The sequence below is a fragment of the Geotrypetes seraphini genome, chromosome 1, assembly GCF_902459505.1.
Source record: "Geotrypetes seraphini chromosome 1, aGeoSer1.1, whole genome shotgun sequence".
Taxonomy (NCBI): Eukaryota; Metazoa; Chordata; class Amphibia; order Gymnophiona; family Dermophiidae; genus Geotrypetes; species Geotrypetes seraphini.
In genome coordinates, this window is record NC_047084.1 from 500,180,597 (window position 1) to 500,202,908 (window position 22,312).

At 42.9% G+C, this 22,312-nt stretch overlaps 1 protein-coding gene across 1 annotated transcript in view; it reads right to left on the reverse strand.

Moving 5' to 3' along the window:
• FRMD3 (FERM domain containing 3) overlaps positions 1 to 22,312 on the reverse strand; it is a 210,714-nt gene that overhangs the window by 7,417 nt on the left and 180,985 nt on the right. Inside the window, exons 9-13 of the mRNA XM_033927453.1 lie at positions 21,944 to 22,007; positions 19,391 to 19,479; positions 17,394 to 17,468; positions 12,886 to 12,954; positions 3,419 to 3,540 (exon numbers count right to left, since the gene is read on the reverse strand). Coding sequence (XP_033783344.1) covers positions 3,419 to 3,540; positions 12,886 to 12,954; positions 17,394 to 17,468; positions 19,391 to 19,479; positions 21,944 to 22,007 — 419 coding nt within the window. The remainder of the gene's footprint in view (positions 1 to 3,418; positions 3,541 to 12,885; positions 12,955 to 17,393; positions 17,469 to 19,390; positions 19,480 to 21,943; positions 22,008 to 22,312) is intronic.

Consider the following 22,312-nt stretch of genomic DNA (forward strand, 5'->3'; position numbering starts at 1 on the left):
AATAAGAAATTATAGCAATATCGATTTTAAAATCCCCAAATATTATCCAAATATAATTAACAGCTAACTACTTTATTTTATACCAGCTCTATAACTCAAAGACAGTTTCATTCAATCATTAAGACAGAATTTTTGAAAAAAGAAAAAAATTTAGACACAAGGCCATTTTCAATAGTACATCCAAATCCGACTTTGGACGTTTCCAGCAAGACATTCAAAAGTTAGGCCAGGGAAGTGTCCATTTTCAAAACCGCTGGACGTTCTAATTTAAAAAAAAAATCATTTACTTAGATGTCTTGGCTGTCAGAGCGTCCAACTTTAGGACACAACTTTTTTTTAGCTATTTTCAACCACAAAAACATCCAAGTTCAAAATGTCCAAATTCAGACCCTTTGGACATGGGAGAGGCCAGCATTGTAATAGACTGACCACACAAAGCTGTGGGACACCTTAGAGGTCACTTCTGTGAACTTCTTATAAAGGGTGCCAGATATACATCTTGCCATACTACTACTGCTATCCATTCAGTCATATCCGACCCTTGGATACTCTGTAGGCCAGTCCTTGCCATGCTTTCCTGTTTTCCATGGCTTCTTTCAATTGCTTGATGTTCATTCCTGTGTCATTCTTGATGGTATCCAACAACAGGCCTTTGTTCTCCCCTGCTTCTTTTTACCACTGACCATTCCAATTAGCACCTCCTTTTCTAGTGATTTTGCCCTCATCACATGTCCAAAATAGGTCAGTTTCTGCCTGGTAATCTTGCCTTCCAGGGACAACTTTGGGTTTATATGAGCAAGAACATCTTTGTTAGTGATCCTAGCTATCCATGGGATTCACAGAAGAGTTCTCCAGCACCACAGCTTAAAGGCATCATTTTTTCTTCTATCTGCTTTCGTGAGTGTCCATGTCTTGCAGTCATATGTCGCAATTGGAAACACAATAACAGTGATTAGTCTTTGATGGTGACTGAGACATTCTTGTACTTCCATATTTGGTCCATGCTCACCATGGCTGCATGCCCCAGTGCTAATTGATGCTTGATCTCTGCTCTTGAACTGCCAATAATGAGAAACCCAAGAATCTTTATGTGGACTTTCTTGTTGACGGTAGTCATGATTTTGGTCTTCTTGATGTTCAGGTAAAGTATCATCTTTTCACTTTCTTCTTTCAGCTTTAAAATCAACTTCTTGAGGTCCTTCTCACTCTCTGCCATATCTTAGATTGCTGATGGTTCTTCTGCCTATTTTCACCCCAACATTTGAATCATCTAAGTCCAGCTTCCTCATGATTGCTTGCATAGAGGTTGAAAAGAAAAGGAGAGAGGATGCATCCTTGTCTTGTACCCTTTTTGATCTTGAAGCATCTGTATCTCCATACGTGGTTCGCACTGTAGCTTCTTGATCATAGTAGAGTGATCTGATGCACTACCTCACTCAGTGCTATCCAAAGCTTGTCATGCTCAACACAATGCTTTCCAAAGCTTGTCATGCTTAACACAGTCAAAAGCCTTGGTATAATCAATGAATCACAGGTAAAGCTTCTTCTGGTACTCTTTGCCTTTTCTATGATCCACCTCAAGTTTGCAATGTGATCATGGGTCCCTCTGCCCTTAGGGAATCCAGCTTGGGCATCAGGAAGTTCTTGATCAAGGATATTGTTCAAGCGCCTCTGGATGATCTTTCGAAACACCTTACTGACATGGGGGATCAGGGTGATTGTTCTATAGTCGGTACAGTCCCTGGCATCGCCTTTCTTCAGTGGTGGGAGAAAAATTGATCTTTTCCAATCCTTTGGCCATGTGCAGGTCCTCCAGATCTTCTGGCATAGAGCAGTTCTGCAGGGATTCCATCAATGCCAGGTGTTTTGTTGTTTGTCAGCTGCCTCAGCGCCCAATCCACTTCACTTTCCAATAGGTCTGGTTCTGCTGGTGCTGATGTATAATTCCTCTGTGTATTCTTTCTATCTCTGCTTGATGTCCTGCTGGTTGCTAATTTCATTCCCATCACAGTCTTTGATGGTTGATTGGCATGCTGAGAGAGGTTTTTCCACTTGTTTCACCATAACAAATAATTCCCTGGTATAGGCTTCTTTGAGGTTCATGCATCGAGCATTCAGGAAGTTGTTCTTGTCTTTCCTGGCTGCTCTTAGGAAATCAGCATTGCATCGCCTCACCTCATTCAACTGCCCTTATAAGGCCTTTGCATCTCTCCTCTTATTAGCGATTTGAAGGGTTGTTGCAGTTAACCAGTTCCTACCGCATATTGGCTTCTTGTATGGCACTTGCTTTTGAGCAGTTTCAGTGATGATTCCTTTGATCTCTGCCCACAATATGTCTGGGCCCCCTCCTTCCTGCCTGAGCAGGTTGAACCTGTTACTTTGATTGCATACTGCACAGGAATTTCGCTGACATCAAACTTCCTCTGCATTTCTGGATGCTTGATCTTGCATTGTCTGACCCTGACTTCAGATATGAGGAGTTGGTGATCTGATCCACTGCGCCGTGGCCTGATGTTTCCAGGCCAGCAGAGCAACTCCCTCTGGCTCAGACCCTTCACCCCCCTGACATAAGCCCCTCCTAAAAGGCTCCATCCCTCTGCTCCAGTCCCTCTTCCTATCTCAAGCCCCATCCAAAAGGCCCTAGAGTACCAGTTAGATCATTGCTTAGAGCAATGCCAAGCACTTTTATCAAAATGGCATGATTACTGCTAGGAGTCGTGTTTCTTTATAAGGCAAGGGTCTGCATAACTTATTGTATTCTGTAAGTTACATGTATAAATGGAAGCCCCTGTCCATGGCATATCCATGCTCCATCCACTTCTATATGCCCCCTACAGTTACATGCTATAGCATTTGCACGCTCTCTTCTAGAATAGCCTTTAGTGCACTTATACATGTAATTTCTAATTTTAGCAGCAACTCTATAAGTGATTGCCTCCATTTATAACATTTATAACAGCTATAACAGCATCAAGATGCACAGATTCTGTTACAGAATACTAGCGTAACCTAGCATTGATGTGTTACATGTTCTTGCACCATAGTTGCACTAGCCTTAGACCTGGTATAACTGCGATCACATAAATGCAGCAGAGACATGCATAATTTGTAGTAGTCTATAAGTTATGTGCATAAGTGGGTGCCCTGCCTATGCTTCGCCCATTTTTGGCCCCTTACATTTACACACGATGTCACTTATATGTCAGCACTTGGTTTCCCTGCTATCATTTTTGCAGATAAAAGTACACTTATACACATAACAGTTTTTTCTACATTGATGTGCTCAAGTGGTGTGTAAATGTGGATGTTCTGTTACAGAATTGCTCTTCATATGGAATTTCATAGCCCTCCCACCACCTCCCCAAAATACTTTTTAACCAGATAGTGAATGTAAACATGGCATCAATTTCTGACTTACCTTCATCTTGAGGATCCTCTTCCTGTTCATTGGGAGATGGTAGAATTGGTTGTAAAGGCTCCATATTGATTATGAGTTGTTTGTTCAAAGAACACGAACTGCGACCCCGGGATATGAGGGATCTACAAATAATGATGAAAAACTATGAATGACATTAATTAAAAAATATGAATAGATGAATCTTCTCCAATCTAATTTGAATCCAGACACAGATTTTAATTTTTGCTCAAAAATATTAAAATAATTAGGTACTTTATATACTTTATAAACCGAGGTATCCTTTTTTTCCCTCCCAAAAGGGGGGAAAAAGGCTGACTCGAATATAAACTGAGGTTAGAAATTTAGGTTATCTATAAAGACTGTTCACTCTCCCTCCCCATCAGCTATCTCATAAGTCACTAAACATAATACAAATATATGTGATGCATACATCACAACAAAGCCCCTACATAGGAAAATGCAACTACAAGCAACCACAAACTTAAATAAATGTAGACAAAAATCAAACTTAAACCTCAAGATTGGTAGATATGCAATTCAACACCAGAGAATATAAAAAGAAAGCAGTGCAAATTTACAGTAAAACTGCATTTTCTGTTCATGAATTTTTTTTAATTTTTTAAAATCTTTATTCATTTTCAAACTTTCATCAAGTGTACAAATATCAAATCAGCAACATTGTATACATCACTTGATATTTTTACTATTATATCTTATAATACAAATATTTAACCCTCACCCCACCCATCAAACCCATTAATATTTTCTAAACTGAACAATAAAATATCCTCCCCTCTCCCTATAACTGGTGTATACTTCAAAAGAAAAATGGCGTTTAATCATTACAAAAGGATGTTAATGGCTCCCAAATTTTAATAAATTTCTTATAATTTCTTCTACGGTGAGGAAATCTCCAGATCCAACAACCAGAGCAGTACACTTTTCAAAATCTGGCGCTCTCTAACCTCCAAAAAAGACTCCATCTCTCTCCCCTCCTCTCCCTCAGCCGAAGTTCTAGCAAAATTCTTCAATGAAAAGGTCACTACCTTACGTTGTTCCTTCCCTCCTGCAATCTCCTACAACTCCCTGGTGCTCACTGACCCCAACCCTACTCTAATGGCCCCCAGCACTATCCCAGCCGACAGATTCTGGGCTGCCTTTGAGCACGTATCCGAATCCCATATCCTTAAACTCTGTCTCAAACTGAAATCTTGCAATTGTTCTTTAGACCCTTTCCCCTCCTACCTCTACGAGGAAATACCCACTCAGGCCACCTCTTCCATTACCAAACTCCTAAACTCCGCCCTACATTCGGGCCTCTTCTCCCTAGAAATGGGCCATATCGCCTTAACCCCTCTATTGAAAAAACCCGACCTCGACCCTTCCACACCATCCAGCTATCGCCCAATAGCAAATATCCCTCTCCTAACCAAGTTGCTCGAGACCATCATATCGACCCAACTCTCATCCTATTTAGAGAAATTCTCCATTCTCCTACCTTACCAATATGGCTTTCGCCCCAATTTCAGCACTGAATCCCTACTGACCTCCCTAATCTCCAAGGTTCAACAACTTCACTCCCGCAACAAGTTCGCCGTCCTCCTGCAATTTGATCTTTCTGCCGCTTTCGACGTTGTTCATCAGGATATTCTAATCTACCAACTCTCCGAGATCGGCATCACCTCTATAGTCCTTGAATGGTTCTCAAAATTCCTCCGCTCCCGATCCTACACTGTCAATAGGAATGGCACCTCATCCTCCCCCTGGATACCAATCTGCGGAGTCCCACAAGGCTCACCTTTATCCTCTATCCTCTTCAACATTTATATGACCTCTCTAAAACTCCTCCATCTATCCCCCCTTGAAACAATCTACACCTATGCTGATGACATCCTCGTCCTTCTCGAGACCGACTCGAACCTCACTAATCTCTCAGAGAACATATCCTCTTGTATCTCGAACCTCCAATCCTGGGCCCATACCGTCCAAATGAAATTGAATGAATCCAAAACAAAACTACTCTGGCTTGGCCCAAATTTAGCTCAGCTACTCACCTCAATCCCACTGTTCTCTGGCTCCACTCTGCAGCTCGAATTCTCCAGCAAGGACCTGGGCGTCATCATTGACTCTACACTGTCCTTCAATGATCACCTCAACTCCCTGGCAAAAAAATGCTACTTCAGCCTACACATGCTGAGGAAAGTAAGATCCTGTTTCCATCAAAAACATTTCGCCGTTCTCGTCCAATCCATCATCCTCTCCAGACTGGACTACTGCAATTCTATCTTCATAAGCCTAACAAAGAAAAACTTCCTCAGACTCCAACAGATCCAAAACGCCGCAGCCAAGCTTATCTTTGCAAAAAGTAAATTCGATCACGTCTCACCGCTCCTTTCCAAGCTTCATTGGCTCCCGATAACTTCCAGAGTTCATTTCAAATGCATCTGCCTAACCTTCAAGATCCTCCACGACATCCTTCCTCCATTAATCCCACTTTCTTGGAATTCCTCAAATCTTAATACCACTAGACCTACCCAAAAATCGAAATTATCTTTCCCCTCATTAAAAGGCATTTCCCACCCAGGAAAACTAGGGACTTCCCTCTCCTTCAGACTCATCGAGCTTTGGAACAACCTTATCTCCCCCCTTCGAAACCTGAGTGCTCTCCAACCCTTCCGTAAACAGCTAAAAACCTGGCTTTTCTCTAAAACCTAACACTCCCCCCTCTTCTGACATCCTAGTCCTCTAACATTCTCCTCTCCTCTGATCATCATCTAGCCCTTCCTTAGAGTTCCTTTCTCATCACAATTCCTGTAAACCGTGCCGAGCTCCACAACTATGAAGATGGTGCGGTATACAAACCCAAGGTTTAGTTTAGTTTGGTTAAGTTTATAATTTCCATGTTGTATAGCTAATGATCATATTCTGTTCACGAATTTAAAAATACAATTCTTTCTTTTTTTTTCAGCCTTTGTTTAGCCATTTTATTCATGGTTATCCCAGTTTCCAGCTTCTGCTAACAGAGTTGGAATATCAGTTGCAGAGATGGAGGGAATTTCTCCTTTCATTAGGAGGGAGCACAATTGTTTTTAAGATGATTCTGTTCCCCATATGGCTCTCTATGCTCCAACTTTTGCCAATTCATTTGCTGAAAAGACATCTGAAGGCAAGTGATTTGATTGTAAATCATAAGTGCCAGTGCTTGAGCACCCCCAATACTGAGGAAGCTCCTTGACTGTGTCCAGGGAAGGGTAATTTTCATTGTGCTGAACTCTCCCAGATCATTTTGAAAAGTTGGCTCCTATGTGTTGAGAATGCTTTTTTATAGAAAGAAAAGAGGGTGTGCATTCCCCTAAAGGTTTCTGAATCTGGAAAATTAGATTCTTTTATGTTCCTTGTTTTTTTCTCAAGGACTGGCTATTTGATACAGCAGACTATATATGCTTTAGTAACTCTTCTGTCTTTAAAATTTATTTTGTGTACTAAATAGAACACGATGAAACTGAAGTGCTGAGGTTTACTCTAGGTATTGTAGAAACAGATTTATATTCTATAAAGTCCATCTAAAGTTAGGCGCCGATATTGGCACCTAACTTAATTGATCAATAGGCTTAATTGCTGCTGATATTGGCACTCAAACACCTTACAATCAGCTTCAATTGGTCATAACTGAAAGTTGGGTACCTAACTCAAAAAACTTGATTCTATAAAAAATAGACACCTAGGCCAAAATGCCTACACTAAAAGTTGGCATGGCTAGGGAGGACTCACAGGAGCTTTTTTCGAGTTAGGCTCCTCTTTGTGAACTAGGTGCCATTAGGCTGCAATCATGGCACCTAACTTTAGGCAAAGAAACCCCTGGCATAAATTGAGGATGTCTCGTAGGACACTTATGCAGCACTAAGCATGATTCTATAATGGGCACCTAAGTTTTATAGCATCAGTGTTATATTAGCACTTAACATTAGACAGACTTTATAGAATCAGAGCCTTACAGCATTCAAAAAATGTTTCAGTGTATTTACAAATGCAGAGAAACAAGAACTTTCTACCAGGATTACAAAGTAGAGGCTTTTTGAGTTGAGGAAGAAAGGGGCATCAAGTAGATGGTGGAGGATGGGATGTTATCTTTTGTGGAGCTTAAGGGGAGTAGGTTTTACATGGTGGAGAAGCCTTTTTGTATCTCCAGGCTTGTAGTTACGAGGGGGTTAGAGAAGGAACATTCTGCTAGATGCACTAAAGTGAGCGATCATCACTAAACCTGTTTTGACAGCTTTAGCGACGATCGCTTTTACCAAACCAATTCAGAAGATGGCTCACCGTGTGTTTTTCTCCTCAGTCACCTATTTTCTAATCTGGCCATGCAAATTAGTTAAAACCCCATGCAAAGTAGCAGTAAGTAGCACTAAGATGCACTAACATCGCTTGGCTATGCAAAAACAAAAAATCAGGGATTATAGCTATCGGAAAAATCTGTCGGTAACTGTGTTACCAACAGGTCTGCCTGGATTGTTTGTTTTTTTTTCAATGGCACAGATATTTTGCGTGTATTACACACACAAAATATCTGTCCCATTAAAAAAAAAAAAGTCTACCACTGCCAATGACGGCCCTCCGCAACGATTCCCTCCTGGCTTGCCGTCCCCACACCCACCCCACGAGTGAAAATTGGCAGGAGGGATGCCCACTCCCTCCTGCCAACGGAAGATCCCTGAAACACCCCCCACCCCCATACCTTTGGTAGATGTTAGAAGCCAGAGGGAAACACGGTCCCTCCAGCTCCGAGGCCTGCCCATCAAAAATGACAGGCCTTCCCCTCTAAGGTCTGACATCTGAGTCAATCAGGGCCTTAGACTCCTCCCCGTGTATCACATGGTGCACCGGGGAGGGGAAGCCCGTCATTTTTGATGAGCGAGCCTCAGAACTGGAGGGACATTTATTCTATTTAATTCAATGCTCTCTGGTCCTCTGCTAGACAGAGATCATATGATGCTAAGCCTTGTCAAACTCTTGAGCTCATTATATTTTCTAGATTTTCAGTGGTCACTAGTCTTTCTCGGGGGAAAATGCCACCCAAACTGGCTTGATTTTATGCACAGTATGACAGAAATAAACTTCTCTCCTTCTTGAGGATATTTTGGAGATGCTCTCAGTCTCTCAGATTCATTGCTAATGCTCATCTCATACTTACACTGTTCTCAAAAGAGTCTCCTTGGAATTCCTTCTAATCAAGCTGTTGTCACCCAACACACTGAAATAATTCTGCATCTCTTTGTTACACTCCCTTGATTTCTTTCTTTCTTTTTATTAGCTTATAGCCAAATATAAATATTTCATGTATTAACATTTCAAATACAGCATAAAATTTCTAAAGCTAAACATGATGTACCGGGACTTTTCAGTACATGACAATTGTAATCATAAAATATGGTGCTAGAAATCAACCAATCCCCTTAGTATACTTCCCTCTCTCCCTCTCATCCGTTGGCATCTGACAATCCTCTCCCTCTCCTATTTTGCACCGACCCATCTATCAGCTGTGCTGTTATTGTGCATTTCTCCTTCACTACAATGTCTGTTTCTCTTGCATTAAGCTTTCCACAGTAAGAGCAGGCATGTCCCAAGGAATCAAGCCCTCCTTAGTCTCCACAATTTTCCCCACAGTCTTGAGCCCAGTATTTTGACAGGTACAGCAATGCCACTTTTTGGGATTGTCCACTCCAGGCATTTATGCATTCTGGTTCAGCATTTTCCTTTCCTCTCCTCCCCTCCCCTGAGGCAGCAGTTTCCTGAGTTTTGCCAACTGGCCAAAAATAAATAATAGACATTGTAGCTGTCTTTGTGGTTTGGCATTTATAACATAACTAGTGTTTAAGCCCGTTACATTAACGGGTGCTAGTAGAGCCTCCTTCCCTCACATGTGCCCTATTTTCTGCCCCAGCTCCAAACCCATTTTTACGCCCCTCCCACCACGGTCCAACAGCATCTCTTCCCTGCTCCCCCGGTCAGCAGCACCTCTTCCCTGCTCCCCTGGTCAGCAGCACCTCTTTCCTGCTCCCCCGGTTCTTCTTCCCTGCTCCCCCGGTCAGCAGGACCTCTTCCCTGCTCCCCCGGTCCCTCTTCCCTGATCCCCCGGTCAGCAGCACATCTTCCCTGCTCCCCCGGTCCCTCTTCCCTGCTCCCCCGGTCAGCAGCACCTCTTCCATGCTCCCCTGGTCAGCAGCACCTCTTCCCTGGTCCCTCTTCCCTGATCCCCCGCTCAGCAGCACATCTTCCCTGCTCCCCCGGTCTCTCTTCTCTGCTCCCCTGGTCAGCAGCAACTCTTCACAAATTTCTCGCCTGTAGCAGCGGCCGCAGCACTCTACACACGCTGCTTCACGGCCTTCAACTGCCCTGATTTGATTTGCCGCATCTCTGATGATGTCATCAGGGACGCGGTGGAGCAATCAGGGCAGTTGAAAGCAGCGAAGCAGCGTGTGTAGAATGCTGCGGCCGCTGCGAGAGGTTTGTGGGGACCGCGTGAAGGGGGGGCGGCAAGGGAGTAAGGATAGCGGTCAGACCGCGTGAAGGGATTCGTGTGCGCAGGGGGGGATGGTGGCGACGACACACGGAAACCGACTCCACCTGGGGTCCGCGGGAAGGGAAGGGTGGGGTGGCAAAGGACGGGAAGGGTGGGGTGGCAAAGGACTTGGGTCCCGGGCGGTGGGGGTCAGTTTTTCGGTTCATCCCAGGGGGGGGGAGGAGGCGGTCTTTGTACCCCAGTCCCGGCTTGTGGAGGCGATCGTCGGGTGGCTTGGAGAAGGCTTGTGGAGGCAATCGTCAAAGTGTGAAGAAACTTCCGTATTGTGAGGTGGCTGTGACGTAAAACCCGCGCATGCGCACTCGTGTTTTTGCGACGGATCAGGGAACACGTTTTTTTAGTGCGCATGCGCGGCCTATCATTTTATTATATTAGATTGTCAAATCAAACCCCATGTTTTTATGTTAAATAGAAAGAATTTTGCTTTTATGATGTGTTGTGTGCATAGTGAATGGACACCATGAAAGTGAAGAAAGTAACATTGTACAAAACATGCGTCATGATTTATGTACTCCCGACTATTCTTTGGAGTAGTTAATCCAGATGTTCTATTGAGGACATGAAAAAAAAAAGCAATTTCCAGAATGTGTTGGTTAGCAGAGAACCTACTTTTATTTTGTGTTTTGTAAAAATAAAAACGGGAAGAGGCGTAGCCTAATAGTAAGTGCAGCAGGCTGGAAACCAGAAGGCCCAGATTCAAATCCCATAGCAGTTCCCTGTGGCCTTGGGCAAACCACTTAATCCTCCATTGCCTAGGGATGGCACTGACAGCCTCACCTCACAGCCTGCTATGGAAACCATCATGCTTGTGGCAACTCCCATAAGCCATCGGCAGCTTATTGCACGTGCACAGGGGAGACAGGAATAAAAACAAATGTGCTTTTGTGTAACCACAGGGATGTTTAGACACATGTTTAACATTTGATCACTAGATGGCACTATTCTCCCAATACAGTAAGCAGTAAACTTAACTGTGTACAATTGTTTACCTCAATGTTTATTTTGAAAAAGTTACTTTTTTCTTTTTTTTTTTTTAATGTTTGATAAAGTTTAATGTGTGCAGCCTTTACACAAATAGGTGAAACTTTCTGTGTGAATATCTTTTCTGACTTATACACTGTGAGCCAGATTCTATAATTGGTGTCTAACTTAAAACTTAGGTGCCTGTAATGTAGGCCAGGGTTTTAAAGTCCTTTAGAGAATCATGCCTAGTCTTTCTCCACCCCTAAACAAACCTACTTTGATTTTAGGCATCTATATTTTGTAGAATGGCGCCTATAGGTGCCTATCTCCCAATTCAATTTTATTTTATTTTTCAATTATTAAAGCTCATTATCGAAGCCAATTTACTAGATAAGTTAAGCATTATCCTTGGGCGCCTAACTTTAGAAGCCTTTTATACAATCCCCCACCCAACCCCCCTGTGTCTCTATACCCAAAGGGAAGAACCAAACAATAGGAAGTGCAGTGATGGACGCCAAGACTTTATTAAGCCATCATAAAAAACATAAAACAGTTTGTTTCCAAAGGACTGATAAGACCAGATCCAACACAGTCTGTGTTTTGAAGAAACACTCCTTCCTCAGGGGTCCTAACACATATTAGAACAAAGTGACCTGATGGATACCAACTGAATAAGGACTGGAAACAACGGTGAATAACTGCGGTGAATAATTGCGCGATGCAGGGCCACTAACGGTTTATTCACCGTTGTTTCCAGTCCTTATTCAGTTGGTATCCATCAGGTCACTTTGTTCTAATATGTGCTAGGACCCCTGAGGAAGGAATGTTTCTTTGAAACATGGACCGTGTTGGGTCAGGTCTTATCAGTCCTTTTATGTTTTTTATGATGGCTTAATAAAGTCTTGGCGTCCTGTACATCATCACTGCAGTTCCTGTTGTTTGGTTCTTCGTCTTGATATTTGACTGCAGCCGAGTTGGATCTTTTGTTTGTTTTTGCCTCTATACCCAAAGGGTCCAGGATTTAAATATTTTAGAAGCTAATTTCCTATGTCAGTGAAATTGTGTATGCTTTGAAAACTGAAAATATTTATCAAAGGACTGCTTTCCATATTTTTGGGACATGGGAGAGTGTAAAATGCCCTAGTAACTAAATGCAGGTGTCTCATAGTGTTAATCCTAGCACTGATAACCTGTTTTGATAATTTAACCTACTTGCCCAGGCATCTATGTTAAAGTATATATGAGACTGATTTTTGAGCTGTTTCCATGAAACATGGTTAAGGGAGCAGCTAAATGATGTCACAGAATTTATAAATATAAGTATTTCAGAGAGAAATTTGCTGCCTTTCATCCTCTCAGAAGCAGGCTGAGAGCTCAGCAGTAAAGGTCTCAAGCCTTTCCCGTTAGGCCTTAAATACCAAATTGATCTTGGGTTAAAGGACAAAAAGAGAAGAGTACTGGTCTTTGCCTTCCTTGACTAGAAGGAAATTGAGGAGTTCTGGAAACCCATGACCAGGTGGGGACTGAACTGGGGAAAAGATGTACTTGTACAGCTTATGAGATTTTTGATAGCTGATTATGACCAGTGGTGGAGTGTACTAGGGTGAAGGTATCCAGCAAGTGCTTGTCACATACCAGAGGAGCTCTGGCAGTAGCCAGGAGGGCAGGTTTTGGGGAGGTTACCAAAGAAGAGTCTCCCTGGATTCAGGGAATCCACTTAAGAGAAAAGAAGGAGTGTATTGCTTAGAGATATCTATGCGGGTTCAGGACTCAGGATTTGCCTGTAAGTTCTTTTGGAAAGAGTCTTACAATATGTATCTGAATTCTAATGATGTTGTAAACTTCCATGAGCATCATTTGGGTATGTGGCCAAAAAATATCCAAGAAATAATAAGATAAATCCTAAATACTGCCACTTACATACCTATGTACTTCAGGTGGATCCCTCTCAATTTTGGAACTTGCTTCAACCACCTCTCTTGCAACTTTCCCACTAGAACAAAACAAAAGTAAATTGCTGAGACCAAAGGTTAATATTTCTCTTCCATATTTAGTTTTGGTTGTTAAAACTGATCAAGCTGGTAGCAGAAAAATCTACAAAGACTGATCCAGTGGTGATTTCTTGCCAGGTAAATAACCTGGTGGTCTCTCCTTCACCCCCTCCCCCCCATGCCTTTGAACTCTACATACTCTTTCCGCTTAAAGATATCTAGTGATGCCAAGTACCCTTTACGTATCTCCTACTCGCCTTATCCTGTTTCTTTTCTTTCTTTTAACAGAATCTTAGCAGCACAAAATGTGCCTTCCCCTCCCTTTTTGTTTGTTCCTTATATGTTTCTTTTCTTAACTTTATTGTAGTTCCTTCCTTCTTTCCATGTATAATCTGTATGGTTTGTCTTTAGTTTGAAGATATTTGTGTGTTAAACTATTGTACACCTATTTTATCAATATTGCACTTTCGCCGGTAATTTTGATAGGCGTGTAATCAAATTTTAAATAAACTATGAAACTATTCTCCCTTACCTTCTACTGTCTCTCCTTTTCATTCCTTCCCAATCCCTAACCTTTTTTCCAAACCTGCATCAAGCATGACCACAATCTGTTGCAATGATGGCTTCTACCATCTCTTCTAGTAAGTCAATTCAAATCTTATCTTCATCTTTGTTTCTTACAAGACCTTTAAGGACGGCATTGGAAATCTGTTCCTTGCCAATTTTACATTATTCTAGACTATTTATATTTTGATCCCCTTCTTTTTTTTTCCTCTTCCCCTCTCTTTCTTTATATATATATATATATATATATATATATATATATATATATATAGTATTTCTGCCCATTTCCATCCTGTATCGGTAAGTCAATGTTTGTCAGCGTGACTGATCATTTGAAGCATTGTTTTGCTATTTATTTTTAATGTACGCTTTTATTATACCCTGTTTTTATATGTTATGTAAAACCGCTTTGAATTTTGATATGGCGGTATATCAAATTTTAAATAAACCTGAAACTTAAATCTAGGAATATAAAAAATGATGGCAGATAAGAACATAAGAACATAAGCAGTGCCTCCGCTGGGTCAGACCACAGGTCCATCTTGCCCAGCAGTCCGCTCCCGCGGCGGCCCGAACAGGTCACGGCCTGTCTGAGTCACCAGAAGGGGCCTCCTTGCCACCTTGGTTTCCCATTGAGTCTTATCTTCCCATCGAAGTCTTAACCCTCTGGTCTTGCACATGCACGACCTGGTTGGATTTCTATACTTATTACTTGGTTTGCTTTCTATACCTGTGTTACATCCCAGCACCTCTCTCAGTATCCCACGATCCCCCTATCCCTCAGGAATCCGTCCAATCCCTGTTTGAATCCCTGTACCGTACTCTGCCTGATCACTTCCTCCGGTAGCGCATTCCAAGTGTCCACGACCCTCTGGGTGAAGAAAAACTTCCTTGCATTTGTTCTGAACCTATCTCCCTTCAGTTTCTCCGAATGCCCCCTCGTGCCTGTTGACCCCTTCAGCCTGAAGAATCTGTCCCTATCCACCCTCTCTATGCCCCTCATGATCCTGAAGGTCTCTATCATATCTCCCCTGAGCCTCCTTTTTTCCAGAGAGAAGAGCCCCAGCCTATCCAACCTCTCGGCGTATGGGCAGTGTTCCAGCCCTCTTACCAGTTTCGTTGCTCTCCTTTGGACTCTCTCAAGCACTGCCATGTCCTTCTTGAGGTACGGCGACCAATATTGAACGCAGTATTCCAGATGTGGACGCACCATAGCTCGGTACAATGGCATGATGACTTCCTGCGTCCTGGTTGTTATGCCCCTCTTTATGATGCCCAGCATCCTGTTGGCTTTTTTCGAGGCTGCTGCGCACTGTGCAGATGGCTTCAGTGATGCGTCCACCAGCACACCCAAGTCTCTCTCAAGACTGCTGTCTCCCAATAGTGCCCCCCCCAATTTGTATTTGAACAACGGGTTCTTTTTCCCAATATGCATGACCTTGCATTTTTCCACGTTAAAGCGCATTTGCCATTTGTTTGCCCAGTCTTCCAGCTTGTCCAGGTCCCTTTGCAGGTCCTCACACTCCTCCCTAGACCTAACTCTGCCGCACAGTTTGGTGTCGTCTGCAAATTTTATAACCTCGCACTTTGCCTCTTTTTCCAGGTCATTGATAAATATGTTGAAGAGTAAAGGCCCCAGCACCGATCCCTGTGGCACACCGCTCGTGACTCCCCGCCAGTCAGAGTATTGTCCCTTTACTCCGACCCTCTGCAGTCTACCCGACAACCAGTGCTCGATCCATCTGTGCACATCCCCTCCCACCCCGTGGTTCCACAATTTCCTAAGCAGCCTTTCATGTGGCACCTTGTCGAAAGCCTTTTGAAAATCAAGGTAAATGATGTCTATAGGTTCCCCATTGTCCACCCGACTGCTTATTCCCTCAAAGAAGTACAGAAGGTTCGTTAAGCATGACCTTCCCTTACAGAATCCATGCTGGCTTGTTCTCAGTAGGCCATATCTCTCGATATGCTCGCAAATACCATCCTTGATCATAGCTTCCACCATCTTCCCTATAATTGAAGTCAGGCTCACCGGCCTGTAGTTTCCGGGGTCACCCCTCGATCCCTTCTTGAAGATAGGTGTGACATTCGCCAATTTCCAGTCCTCTGGTACCTCTCCAGTTTTCAAGGATAGGTTGCAAACATGCTGGATTGTGCCCGCTATTTCTTGTCTTAGTTCTTTCAGAACCCTTGGGTGGATCCCGTCCGGGCCCGGCGATTTGCCGCATTTTAACCTGTCTATCTGCTTGAGGACATCCTCCTTACTTACCTCTATGTGTTCTAATTTTTCAGCCTGTTCCCCACTCATGAGCTCCTCTGAGTCCGGTATATTAGATGTGTCTTCTCTCGTGAAAACCGACGAGAAGAACGTGTTCAACCTCTCAGCTACCTCTTTATCCTCCTTGATCACTCCCTTCCTATCCCCATCGTCCAACGGCCCCACCTCCTCTCTTGCTGGTCGCTTCCCCTTTACGTAACTGAAGAATGCCTTGAAGTTTTTCGCCTCCCTGGCCAGCCCCTCTTCATATTTCCCTTTTGCTTTTCTAACCTCTCGGTGGCATTCCTTTTGGCATTTCCTGTGCGCCTGGTGATTTTCCTCCGTTGGGTCCTTTTTCCATCTCTGGAAGGACACTTTCTTGTCGTTTATTGCCCTCTTTACTTCTGTTGAGATCCAAACCGGGTCCTTTGACCGCTTGTTCTTGCCGCCTTTCCTGAAACTTTGGATGTACATTCTTTGTGCTTCCTGCAGGGTGTCCCTGAATAGGGTCCAGGCGCTTCCTACAGTCTCCATCCTAAGGACGTTTTTGAGCTTCCTCCCCACCATTTCCCTCATAGCAACATAGTTCCCTTTCCTGAAGTTGAGCGCAGTTGTTGCGGTCCTCTTTACTGTGGGTGTCCCCCTTTCTAATGTGAATCGGATCGCGTTAAAGGCTTATGGTCTATCCAGTCTGCCCATTCATACCATCTATCGTGTTATCCCTTCCTCTCTCCCTTACAGGTCATATGTGCTTGTTCCATGCTTTTTTGAATTGAGATAGTCTATGTCTCTACCACCTTCACCAGGAGGCCGTTAAGTCATAGCCAAGCCCTCTTTTATATATTATTGACAAGTTTGATAATAATAATCATAGCCACCAAGGTTAACGAAGCTGTTGGAAAAAATAAAGCCTCCCAATGTGCAGAGTGAGGGTGATGGTCAGGAAGTCCCTGGCTCACCAGTGAATATTTTCAGGCTGGGGGGGTCAAGGATTTGAGGGCCCATTTGGCCCCAGGGATTTTTTTATTGAGGTTTTTTTGTGTCCTTTCCAGTCAGTATATGAGCCAAGTCCCATCTATATACTGACAGAAAGGGAGACAAAAATGCTTAGTACGTTACAGCCCTATAAGGAATAAAATACTAGTTTTAGCATGTGAATACTGAACACTGAAGCTCTGTGCGCCATTCTAGCATATGGCTTATTACATCAGGTCCTAAGGTTTGGATGCTAACCCAAATGTCTCTCCATGCTGGCCACCCCAGCCTTTATGGGGAACCAATGCTATACTACTGCTATTATCTTCATGAAAACACAAAGCAGTCATACCTTGGCTGTACTGGTCAGAGCTACTGCTCTGTGCAATGGTTGAGCACTACCCAACAGGGGGAACACACATTTGGTTTTCACTGCATCCGCAAAACTCCTTCGTTACTTTTTTTCTCTCTTCTTGGTAAACCAGTGAAGCGTCACTTTTTTAAAAAATTGTGCCTGAAAATATTACTGCCAGTGCCCGTGTCAAAACGTTTTGAAAAGGTATCTATTCTCCAGACTATTTTGGAAGGTAATTATCAAAATGAACATTTTATTTTCCAGATTTCCTTACTTGTAACTACACTTACCTATATCGAAATCGACTGCCTTTAAAAAACAGATTGCTGCTTGACATCGTCTTGATCTGACTGGATTTTGAATACCTTTTGCCAGGGGAAGAAAGCAGCGGTGATCAGTAATTTCTGAGATTACACAGTAAAACAATGAAGAGCAGTACGCAATAGAAGAAATGAACATGCGTATTCATGTTGTCAGACAACCAGTACTAGCTACAAATTGTTTAACTAGACAGGAGCTTCTCTTGCCTGGTTATATTGCTTTGAATAGCTTTCGGGTGAAAATCAAGACCCAGATAGTCAGTGTCAGTGCCTAGTCAGGGTCTGACACTGAATACTGGGGTCTAATTTAGCTTTCAGTGGTCACTGTTTAAAGAAATCCTGACTGCCATTGCCTGAGTAGGTTTCACTGTGTTTACGGAGCAGGTCACATCAACTTAAGTTGAACAATCGCTGCTACATTCCAAACAAATTTCATCATCTTTAACTTTTTAATCCATACTGTATACTAGTCACCTTTCTTATTACCACTGCTTCAAATCCCAATATTTTTTAAACACTTTACCAGCTGGGCATTCTACACACATTTGCCCATTATTTGCAATGTAGGTCAGGGTTTTCAAGTCCTACATTTCCGGTACCTACCTTTCTTAAGAATCATGGCTACAGAGGCGCTTTACAATACCTAATGCCACTTCCGGCATTAGCCACGCCTATAGTGGTGTTAGGCGTCATAAAGCGCCTCTGTAGTCACAATGCAGGCGCCAGTTTTCTAGGCACTGGCAGATGCCTACATTTTTCCTTAAACGCTATTTTTTTTTTTTTTTTTTTAAAACAGCGTTTTGCACTTAAGTTAAGAGCTTGCCAGTGCCTAACTTAAGACGCCATTTGTAGAATATGGGCCTATATATCTAATTTTAGAGGATATTTTACGGTGTCAGGTCAAAACCGTGGAAGACAAAGGCGCGCACCGACAACTGAGCGCAGCGCGGAGGCGCGCGCCAAAGAAAATAACTGTTTTTAGGGGCTCCGAAGGGGGTGTGTGTGGGGAGGGAACCCCCCACTTTACTTTATACAGATCGCGCCGCGTTGTGGGGGGTTTGGGGGTTGTAACCCTCCACATTTTACTGAAAACTTCACTTTTTCCCTAAAAACAGGGAAAAAGTTAAGTTTACAGTATAATGAGGAGGGTTACAACCCCCCAAACCACCCACAACGCCACCGTGATCTGTATTAAGTAAAGTGGGGGGCTCCCCAACAAACCCCCCTGTCGGAGCCCCTAAAAACTGTCATTTTCTTTGGTGCGCGCCTTCATCTTGCGCTCAGTTGTCGGCACGTGCCTTTGTCTTACGCGGTTTTGTCTATGAACCATATTTTACTAAAGATTAGTCCATAGAAATAAAATGGGCCCTGTTGTAGATAACATGAGCTAATCTTTCATAAAAGATCCACTTAATTTTTCTTACATCTGTTTTTTTTTCAGAGGCCCTAATAATAAGCTGCAGAAGTCTTAGACTCCTACACTTTCATTCTCTGATGTACGTAAATAACTGACCAATCCCCCACTGATCAAATGAAGGGAGGTTTCAAAATGTTCAGTCTCTTCTAACATTTCCAGCATTATCAGCAAATTACTGTTTCTCTTGGTGAGTTCAGATAAATAGAAGTAAAAATTACATTGACTAACAGACTTGCATCCAACACCATGATGATTATTGAATACTGAATTCTGGATAAAGGCCTGTACCACCAGCACTTCTGGAACGCCATTGCACTGTCATTATCTATAGTACCAGATACCTCTATAGGAAAGCAATGTAATAAACTCAAAACTGGGGGATGGGCTAGGCGGTCCAGCAGGGGGAATGGGCTGGGTGGTCCAGCAGGAGGGGGGGTGTCCGGCAGAAGGGACTGGGCATCCCTCCTGCTGGTGAAGAGCACGCTATAAGCAGTCATTCAGGAAAACATAGATTTGTCTTCCTCCCTTGCAATAAATATGAACTACTTACTTATAAAAGGCCTGGTTCTCCACCCCGCATTTCCAAAGATGCTTACAGGCAGCTGGTGTAGAGGTATGGTATACTAGTACAACCTTTCTCTGATGGTTTGCAAAAGAATGAGGAAGAAGAAAAATAAATATCCAGTAAAAGAAAACCAATGCCATGTGTCAGCATAGCTATTGCTAGCAATCAGCATTTTCAGTTGGCATAACTAATGTCAGCAAAGGCCTATGGGAAATTATATCAATCTGACTTTGGCATGTGAATGTAGATAGACCCTGAGTGTAGGTAGACTGTTTCATATGGCCCGAAAAGACGGTGTTAAATAGCCCTGATTGAAGACGGTGTTAAATAGCCCTGATTGAATCATGATTAGCTAAAAGGTGTTAATGTGTTAATGTCTGTTAAGAGGGTGCTTAGGACAATGGGACCAGGTGCACAGATAACTAAAGTTAATCAGAAACTATTGTCAGAAACATACTGGAAATTACATTTGACCATAGCCTATTCTTCGGCTGTCTAGCACAAGTTTACTAAGGAGGGGGAGATTTAACTTCTATTGAAGCTCAATAGTTTATATATTCAGAATAAGATTCCAAGCTATAAAAGCCTCCTCTTTGCAACACACATGGAGCTCTCTCTTTCTCTGTCTATCCTTCTCTTTATCTATGGAACACGAAGCTTGGACCATCACCCTATCCCCCTTTTTTCTCTCTCTGCCTTTCCCTGGAACTTCAGGCTTCAATGTCTCTCTTTTCCTCTGAACTCTGTAAGGCAGGGAAACTGCGTTGCTCTCTCATTAATTGTAATGCTTAATTGTAATGCTTATAAATATTGCTTTTCTGTAAGCCTATTTCTATAATATATTCTTTATGCAATCACCTCTGGCTGTGCCTTTTTGATTCTACTTCCTGGTGAATCTTCAGTGAGGGAACTGAACCTGGGACCTGGCGTGTGTAAGGGCGCCTCTCAAGTGACCCCACCAACCATATATTGTGGGGGCCACTAACAATCCTTACACCATGCTTATTATTATTATGTGGAGAATAGTTGGTTTTAAAAGAATAAGACTTATTTTGAAAGCTCTACATTATACAAGCATGCACTGTGCAATTAAGGTGTTACAATTCCATTGAATAGCTCACCTAAATTACTCCTTAAAACAGAGGCTGCTGGACTCCTGCACCGTTTTTCATGCAGGGAAGCTAATGAGTCCGTGCTTTAGGCCTTGGTATAGTCAATAAAGTCAATAGATAAGAGAGAACTCTAAAGTGAAATATGTGCCCACCTGCCAGCAACAAGGGTTAACAGTAGAAATGATGTATTTAGCAGACACTAATTGTTAGTTTAAAAGGGTGTAACAATTACAATCAACTAGCTGGTTGAAGGTCAGGTAGATGAGATAATTTATTCTGAGTTCAACATAATTATTTTAGCTTAGCTACAATATTATACACTTCTCCCTCCGGATTCGCGGGGGATAGGGTCAGAGCCGGACCGCAAATGGCGAAAAATCGTGAATATCCGGCTCTGACCCACCCCTGCCTCCCTCCCGCCTTCCCGGCCTTACCTGGTGGTCTAGCGGGCTTTCGGGGCAGGAACGATCTTCCTATACTCCTGTCCCGTGCAGATCACCATTAGGAAATGGCTGCTGTGAGTTCCCGTAGTCTCTCGAGACTACGACGGGAACTCCCTACAGCTATTTCCTAATGGCGATCTGCACGGGGCAGGAGCGTAGGAAGATCGCTCCTGCCCCGAAAGCCCGCTAGACCACCAGGTAAGGCCGGGATGCCGGGGGGAAAACTTAAGGATGTTTTTTTTTTTCTTTTTTCCCCCTCCCCAAAAAAATCGCGAATATGTGAAATCGCGATTACTGAAACCACGAATGGGGAGGGGGAAGTGTAGATAGATATTAAATTCCAAGAGTAAAGGCCAATGTCACTGTGTGCCCCACTAGCCCAAACCAACACAATAGAGAGGATGTTATCACAGAGTTAGATCCAAAGTGATGTTGGATGGCAATATAGTGACAGTGAGGCTTTGTTGTAGACGTAACAGGAAATACTGGGTAACTTTCTGGGCACTTGGGAATTCTATGTTTCCTCAGCCATATGTATATTTTGTTGTACATCACTGTGATCCTTTCAGTAAAGTGGTAGAGCAAACTAAACTAAGGTTAAGCCATACTGTGAAATTTCAATCTGCCTGCAGATTTTCTCCATAACTTCTGCCCACAATCAAAGGAATAGGGAGCCATGTGAGTAGGTGTAGGCACTACAAGGGGCTACTGAAATGTTCTCAGCCCAACCAAGAAGAGAATGATGTTTTTCTTGACACTTTTCATTTCAATGATATGAAATGAAACTAAAAGTGTCAAGAAAAGTATGGAATAACTAGTAAGTTTCATAACTCCACATCATTCTCTTCTTGGTTGGGCTGAGAACTTTTCAGCTGTCCCTCACAGACTAGAGTGTCCTCAAGGAATCAAAACTCTTGTGTTGCAAAGAAGAATCCTCAAAGTCCATAAAGAAAAAATGGTGCATATTTGGAAAGCTGCCTCACCTCTTTTTGAATTCCAGTCACATAAAATGTCTTCCCTTCAAACCTCAGTTTACATACATCAGGCCTACAAAAAAATAAACATGAAACAAACAGAATGCAGTAATTGTGTGAGAGAGTTGACAATCTTCACCCTTCACAAGTCTTGTGGCCTACACCTTAGATACAAATGTGTTTACATTGAAGCCCTCTGCCAAGATTATAGCTCCTCCTTTCCTCCCCTCCTCTTACTTTGTTTCTACTTTGGTTAAGGTGTTCTCTCTTCTTTTCAAACTTTTACACAAATTCATTGAGTCAGACTGCAATCTAACATTACAGTTATTGTAAATGAGGAGGGCCACAATCATATTCTAGTGGCACTGGCTGGCCTCT